Genomic DNA, 8618 nt, shown 5'->3' with positions numbered 1-8618 from the left:
GTCTGTCATCGAGGGGAATGATGGAGTAGACAATGAGCCCAAGAAGCTTGGTTCGAGCAAGGGAAACCCCGAAGCCAAGAGGGCAAAGAGGAGCAAAAAGAAGTGAGTTAAGTGCTTCTTGTGCCGTGGTCCGCATGAGTTGCGGAACTGTCCAAAGCAAGCCGGAGTCAAAAGAAAGGCAACGTCTGTGCTTGGTGAGTCGTCGGAGGGGCTTCCACCCAAAGAATAGGTGAGTTTGTCATCGAACTTAGTGGAGAAAGTTAAGATGAAAATAGTGAAGTTGGGACCAATGAGGCTCAAGTTGAGTGAAGCGTCAGAGTTGGCCGAGTCATCGACAAGGCTTCCACCTATGGGAGAGGTGGGTGGTGCATCAGACTTCAAGGAAAAAGAAGTGATGCATGTGGGACAGTTGACCAGAGTAAATGCGACAAGTAGGATGGTTCGAGTGAAGAAGCGACGTAAGCCGAAGCAAAAGTCCCAAAGGAAGGGAGAGGCTAAGGCGTCGAGACGAGACCGAGGTGAATCAAGTCAGTGCCATTCGGAAGTCGCAACGAGGACGTTGCGAGATTGGGTGGGGGAGAATGTCACGGGCCAAAGTGCAAAGCCCGTGACCATCGCACCAAATGCATCCAATGGAGGTCATTGCTCAGATGGGGATCATTTGGCCCATGAGAACTGACCCGATTCAAAGAGATATTGGAGAAGCCTGTCAGATTAAAGCCTGGTTGGCCCGATAGTGAAGAGATGGCAACTTAGGCTAATATGGTAACTAATCTTAAAAGATAGAGAGAATCATATCTTGTAAAGATTAGATTAGATTTGATATGGTAAATCTTGTAAATCCCTAAAATCAAGGGATATAGTGAATCTCGTCTGTCGATGTAATTGTATCTTGACCGTCGGTTTTGGGGGAGCTCAACTATAAATAGAGAGCCTCCCCCTCATTTGTAATTCATCCATTGTAACTTGAATTCTTAAGAGTAATAGAATTCTTGAGCATTTACTCAAACACTTTGTGTGCATTCTTTCTTTATCTTTCTGTTGTTCTTTTGTAGCTTCTTTTGGCACAATCGCTTCCGCTATACAAATTGGTGTCTTGGAGGAGTTCTAAGAAATCCTCACTTTTGGGCGTAAAGGCTAACTTAGGCGAGTTTGGAGCAAACGGATCGCCTAAGGCCGCACGGTTTGCGAGACGAAAGGTCTATCCCCGTGACACAAGAGGTAATAACTTTCTCTTAACTTTATTTCCAAACTTCGTGAGAGATTACTTAAGGTTTTGGGTAGAAACCCTTAAGGGGAAATGACTCTATCTTGCCTACATAAAAGGTTTTTAATTAATGAATATAGGAAATCATCAGTTGTGGTAAGTTAAGGTAGTGGAGGTAGGAAGTTGGGATCAAACTACTATAAATTCTTGTGTTGATATTTCATTGCTATCTCTCTTCCAAATTTTTAAAACACCATTTCATCTCCCTCTTGGTGTATATTGAGCTTTACACTTTTATTAGTAATATGCAACCTAAACCTTAAACGCGAAACTAATTTTATGGTAAATTATAATATATACAACTAACATTATATAATTAATATAGATTATCAATGATATGTATTCCTATATACAACTATGTTATTGTAATTTACATTTTAATATTAATGATACGTAAACTTAAACCCTAAACGTGGAACTAACTTTATGGTAGATTATAATATATGCAAGTAGCATTATTCAATTATTCAATTAAGGTAGATTATTAATGATATGTAACACTATGCACAATTATGATATTATAATGTACATTTTTATATTAATGATGCATAACCTTAAATTTTGAATGTGTAACTAACTTTATGGTAGATTATAATATATATAATTAACATCGGTTAAGCAATTAAGTTATTTTAGATTGTTATGGAACTTTTAATTTGTTTAGATTTTTATGTTTAAGTTGTCAAGTATATTTAATTTATTGTGAAATTGTTATGTTTAATTTGTTTGGCTTGTTATTTAACTATTCTTGTTAATTTACATTTATTTATTGTTAATTATGAATAAATTTTATTTAAAATTATTTTTGATGATTTTATATTATTTCATGAAATATTCAACATATGATTGAAAATGTTAAATTCGTTTTTTGCAAATTGTTATGGAACTTAATTTGTTTGAACTCTTACGTTTAAGTTAATAGGTATATTTAAATTGTTGTCAAATTATTATGTTTAATTTGTTTCGTTTGTTATTTAACTTATTTTTTAATTTTCATTTATTTATTATTCATTAAAAATAAATCTTATTAAAAAAACTATTTTTTTGTTTGATTTTATATTATTTCACAAATTCGGATTTTTGCAGATTCGAATAGCTGACGTATGATTGAGTATGTTAAATTCAAGTTCTTTGCGGATTTGGATATCCAGCGGATAATGATATTTAATTTGGATTTGGATAGCAATACTTGGATAATTTACGAGTTTGGATTTTTAGGTGGATTGATGTATTCGGATAATCCAAAAATTGTAAATATTTGACCCACTGCCGTTCCTAATTGGACCAAGAATCGACTGGGGTATGAAAGGTAAAAGGTTGACATGAATGAGTTGAATAGGGGTAAAAACCCAATTGAACTGGAAGTTGAATCAATTTTTATAATTTTATTTTAAATAAATTTTTTTGTGTCGGTTAGATCGATCATTCTGAAAACCAATTGGTTAGACTAATTCGAAATTGGTTCAACTGTCGGTTTAAACGATTTTTTAGCTTGGTTCAACTAGTTCATATCAGCTTGTGGGTCAACTAGTGTTTTACCTCTCATCGAAATGATACCCTAGTTGGTTCGCAATTCAACCGGTTTGGTCCGGTTTAGAAAACATTGAATGTTGGATTTTTTTATAGGGTAAACTACTCTATTAGTCACACTAAATAGGGGTCATTCTTATTTTGGTCACCCAAATTTTTTTTATTAATTTGGTTACCTAAAAAATTGATCAAATTGGTCACTCTACCTTTAAAATGGTAATGAAAGACTAACTGTGCATTTCCACATTTTTTTGGATGACCAAAATAAAAACGACTTCTATTTAAGGTGACTAACGTGGTAGATTATTCTAATTTTAAAGTGACCAAAATAGAAACAACCTTTATTTGGAGTGATCAATATAAGAAGTGCATAGTCAGTATACGTTACCATTTAATGATGGAGTAACCAATTTGATCAATTGTTTTGGGTGACTAAATTAACGAAAAATGTTTTAGGGCCAAAATAGGAACGACTCCAATTTAGAGTGACTAGGGGTCAGTTTATCCTTTTTTATATTTAAAACCATTTTTAAAGATTTTTATTGTTATCATAAATTTTTATTTTTTAAAGATATATAATTTTAAAAATTTTATGTTTTATTTTAAAATATGTAAAATTTTATTTTTATTTTTTAAAAAGTATTTTTAATTTACTTTTAAAGGGTAATAGAGATGTGCATGGGCCGGGCAGGCCCGAGCTCAACTAAAAATTTAGGCCCGTTTGCTAGGCCCAGGCTCAACCCAGCCCAAAAAAATGGGCCTAAAATTGTCCAAGCCCGACCCGGATAAAAATGTTAAAACTCGGGCCCGACCCAGCCTGCCCATATTAATTTTTATATAATTTTAAAATATATATAATACATCAAAAATACTAAAAACATCAAAATAAATATTTCCCAACAAATTGAAAATAAATTTTAAAAAATATGTATGCTTAAATAAAACTAAGATAGATGCAACTTAACAAGCAAATGCCTCTAAAATAATAACAAAATTAACAAATATGTCTTTAAAATAATAACAAAATTAACAATAAAATAAGTTTTATACAATATCCAAACAATAACAACAAAATAGTAGCAACATAATAGTAACATGGTAGCAAAATAGGGGGAAAAAATAATAAAATAATATTTAAAAAAAGAATTTTTTTGTCCTTTAGTGAATTCGGGCCAGGTCACGAGCTAAAAATGCTTTACCTGAGGCCCGACCCTTTTTTAAACGGGCCTTATTTTTTTGTCCAAGCCTATTTTTTGGACCTATATTTTTGCCCAAACCTCCCACATTTCGGGCCAGCCTTCGGGCCGGGTTGAGTGGCCTGACCCATGAACAAGTCTAAAGGGTAAGGACCAAAATGACAAAAAAAACTATAAATAATGAGAGTTATAAAATTATTTTATATATGACATCATTAACTTCAACGGTAAAATTAAATATAGGGATTTAATGTCTAAAGATTAAAATATAAGGACTAAATTTTGAATTCCAAAAGATTACACTCAGCTTTCGCACATTTAAACCAATATAAATATAAGGTAAAACATCTTTTACACCCTAATTTTTTGTTCATTTATTTGAAAAGGCTTTTCTCTTTCTTCTATCATCATTTTCCTCCTGCCATCGTCCTCCTTCTATCTCTCGTCTCTGCAAGTTAGGTTTTTTTTTCTCTTCTCATCTTAGTCCTCACCCACCGCTGTGTCCGCTGGTTTTCGCCGGATCTGACCCATATCCCGTGTGGGAATCCGTGTCGACACGGTCACTGCACCCCAAATTGCAGAGTCCAGGTAACGAAGGTTATGGATAATAATAAGAATGGTATAAAAAGGAATTTGGTCCCTAGCTCTTTTAAAATCTTCATTTGGGTTGCGTTTGCTCAAAGTCATACAGTTTGCATTTCTATTGTGAAGTTAAATGTATTTTCACTAGTCAAATTCTATTGTCTTTCAAGTGTTTGATGTTTTTCCCACTGAATTCTGCCTAGATTTGTCTTTTATCTTATAGGCAGTTTCATCTGAGAAGTGTAAATCAATTATGTTTTATCCAAAAATCATGGTATTCGTATAACATGGTTTAATATTATTTGCAGTTGTATTGCGAAATCGCCAAACCAAACCTGAGGTAATATTATTGTTCAACTTCAACGCCTGTGAGGAAGCCTCCACTCCCTAGAATTCTTCTCAACGACGTGTCTTGCATGAGAAATGCACAACAAATCTTGCGGCACGTGAATATGTAGGTTCATGATGGTGGAGCACTTGTGTTGACAGGGAGCAACGGCTCTGGCAAGACCACATTCCTGCGTATGTTAGCGGGATTCTCTCGACCTTCTGCTGGTCAGATACTTTGGAACGGCCATGACATTAGTCAGTTAGGAATCTTCCACCAATACAAGCTTCAACTAAATTGGCTTTCCCTCAAGGATGCAGTGAAAGAAAAGTTCACGGTCCTTGACAATGTTCAATGGTTTGAGGTTCTTGAAGGTAAGCATGGTAAGTCCTTGCCAGCCCTGGAGCTCATGGGCCTAGGAAGACTGGCAAAAGATAAGGCAAGAATGCTTTCAATGGGACAACGAAAGAGGCTTCAGCTCGCTAGGTTGCTTGCCATCGATAGGCCGATTTGGTTATTAGACGAGCCTTCTGTTGCATTAGATGACGAAGGGGTGAGGTTGTTAGAATATATTATTGCAGAGCATAGAAAGAAGGGTGGGATTGTAATCGTTGCAACGCATCTCCCAATTCAGATTGAAGATGCCATGAATCTGAGGTTGCCACCTATGTTCCCCAGAAGGATGACTTTGGTAGACATGCTCGATCGTGCTGACATTGCATAAACCAGACCTCTGCCCATAAGTTCGACCATAACTCTTCTCCTCCTCACTCATCTTTGCCTATTCTTGATATCGTTTTAGAAACTTTTATCCCTAATGTCCATTTATGCCACTGGTTACATGTCTTGGCGCTCCTTGCATATTTACATGGTGGCTACCAGCTAGAAATTCTCTCTTAAATGTCCTAGTACGCTAGTACAAATTTTTTAACTTAAATTTTTGAGGGAGAAAAAGAAAATATTTAATTCAAATATTTGATTGATTTCATCGCTTTTTAAGTACATGCAAATTAAGGCTCTGCATAGTGTTGTTGTTCACATGGCTTTTGATCTAAAGCGCAATCCCAAAAAGTTAAAAAAATTTTGGTTTAGTCAAATCAGGTAAAAAATTTAAGGAAACATGTTGGGTTTTGGATGAAATGATTTTGTTAATTTCATTTTTTTTTTATTTTTTAAAGGAAAATTATCCAATGTACTGCGAATGAAGTTAAAAAACTCCACAAGCAAGGTAAAATGTTGCCATGTCATAGGAAATATAAAAATATAAAAATAATTAAAACAAACAGGTATTATTTATTAAACGAGTTAACTCTATCTGTAATGAATAGAATAATAATCCCATTTTAAAATGCTTTTAGAAAGTTACTTAATAATTAGATTTAAGTGTAATTGTTTGTAATTATCTATGCGTGACATGTTTGGGTAGCTACTGTAATTAATGAGTCCCACTAATTCAAATATAATTAGAGTATCTCAATTATGCTCTCCAATTTTTAGGGACTCTCCCCAATTTTTAAGAATGTGAATTAAAGTAATTACTCTCCCCAATTCTTAAGAGAGTGAATTAAAGTAATTACGCGAGTAAATACATACAATTACTCTCCTCAATGAATATATGTTCAACATTAGATGGTGAATAACTCAACAAATATCTTAATTAGATATTCAGGCATCACTGATGCAGAAGAAGAAGACGTGTGAAAACTAGAAAATAACATTTACGATAAAAATGGTCCTTAAATTGTTATTTCCCAAGCCTAACTTAGCAAATAAACCATAAGTAAGAGTTGTATGGATGAAACGATTATTGTTGGTTATTTTGGTGATCCCATTTCAATTTCTACAAAGAAAATATCACCATTTTCTCTCATCTTTTTCATCAAACTTATGATTTCCTCTCAAAAGAATCAGATTGTTGATCTTGTTCTTCATTAAATTTCTTTCATGAAACTAGATTTGAGAATTAAATCTCAATATTTGAAATTTTCCTTTTACTTGTGTTTAACATTTGATATGGGAAGCAAGAAGAGGGATTTGAGTTCTTGATTTCTTTGATCTAATATTGTTTCTACAACAATGTAATATGATTCTTAACCTTTTAATTATGATTTTTTAAGCTTGATTTTTTTCGATTTTTCTTGCATATTCCACCTTTTCCAAGCATTTTTAAGCTAGAGTGAGAAAGCTTTGATCCAAGGATTTCTTGATTTTTTTAGCTAGATTCTTGTTATATTTAAGTTTAGAATTGAGCTGGTTAGTTGAGAATCAAGTTAGAGTATGGTTTGGGAGAAGTTCTCTTAAGTTTCCATTTTTGAGAGCTTAAGGAGTTCTAGAGAGAGAAAGTGTATAAGCTTAATTTGCTTGTAACACCCCATACCCAACCTGATCGTTGGGTCTGAGCTAGAAGATGCAACATTCATTGTCGAAGCAACTACGATCAATTATATTCAAAATATACCATTAAACATTTAAATATGAGTAAAACATACATATGATACAATGTATAATCATCTCTAGGTCTTAAACAAGGTTACAAAAGCTTTTTTGCTAACCCAAGGTTGAATTAGGACCAAATTGTAAAGTTTGAAAAAAACATTGAGTTGACATTGTGACTTTAAGGGTTCCTCGTCATCATGTAACAAATTGACTAGGTGTAACACTCCAATCCCGACCAAGTAGGTTCGACCTAAATTTAGCGAGCTACATTAGTCACCGAAGTGACTCTCTGTTAACTTCCAACCTAACCTCCAACACAACACGAATATGCGACATATAAAGAGCTAAGCTACAACAACGTTGCGAAATAATATCATGCATAGAGTGTAAAACATGCGAGCTTATCAAACAAATAGAGGTAAGGTTCGCATGTCGTCTAAACAATAAAATTTAACGGTTCGTATGAAAGAAATAAATAGCGTAGTTCAACACACTCAAACATTAATAAGTACTTAGAAATAAGTATTAAGGTTCACACAACACATAGGTTCTCAAATAAAATAACATATGAATTTGCAATGCAACATAAAGCATGAGTTCGCACATGAAAACACAAGTTTGCAAAATAACAGTGGTTCATAACTCCTAACTTTGCAATTAAACAAAACATCATGGGTTCGTATGCAAATGGGCTTCGCAACAAAAGGTTTACTCATGCAAAGGTTCTCACAATATGATAGGGTTCGCTAGGTAGAAAGTTTAATGTCACTAAGGTTCGCATGCAAGTTGGGGTTGCAAACATACAAGGGTCTCATGTATAATATTCCATAATAAAACTGACTTGCATATGGAAGTAAAACATACTTCAACTATCTTAAGTAATACATCATGGCACGCATGCAAGGAAAAATAATGAAAACTTTGGATTTTATTCATCTCGAGAGAAAATAGGTTATCAAGCAATTATCATAGTGCATGGTTCGCAAAAAAGAAAAGTGATAGTAAATCAAAACAAGGTAAACTTAAGGAAATTGTCTTAATAGCAATAGTAGCATTAAAGATAAACCAAGCCCACATAAATAATCCCATCACCCTTTTCCCAGATTTACCGATATTTGTTCAGGGATGTGCCTCGCCAAGTCATCTACCCTGCCATTGTCATCCGCGACCTACCTTGTTGTGAAGTAAGAGAGGAGTGGGTGAGTTCATTGCGAACTCAGTGATTAATCAATAATCAATAACGTATGCTTGAAATATAGAGTTTGAAACAGAGTGAAGA

General features: G+C 34.0%; 1 protein-coding gene across 1 annotated transcript; it reads left to right on the top strand.

Moving 5' to 3' along the window:
* The first annotated feature begins 4370 nt into the window (after positions 1-4370).
* Positions 4371-5897, top strand: LOC105774883 (ABC transporter I family member 1). Its single transcript, XM_012597451.2, has 2 exons — positions 4371-4581; positions 4884-5897. The coding sequence occupies exon 2, from the start codon at positions 5100-5102 to the stop codon at positions 5625-5627; it is 528 nt and encodes a 175-aa protein (XP_012452905.1). The 5' UTR covers positions 4371-4581; positions 4884-5099; the 3' UTR covers positions 5628-5897.
* Positions 5898-8618: the final 2721 nt, after the last annotated feature.

This window comes from Gossypium raimondii, chromosome 6 (genome assembly GCF_025698545.1).
Source record: "Gossypium raimondii isolate GPD5lz chromosome 6, ASM2569854v1, whole genome shotgun sequence".
NCBI lineage: Eukaryota > Viridiplantae > Streptophyta > Magnoliopsida > Malvales > Malvaceae > Gossypium > Gossypium raimondii.
Note: the sequence above shows the minus strand (reverse complement) of the source record. Positions and strands in the feature narration are given on the sequence as shown.

Excerpts from the sequence above, each read along its gene's own strand:
- LOC105774883 (XM_012597451.2), top strand. The coding sequence starts at position 5,100 with ATGTTAGCGGGATTCTCTCGACCTTCTGCTGGTCAGATACTTTGGAAC.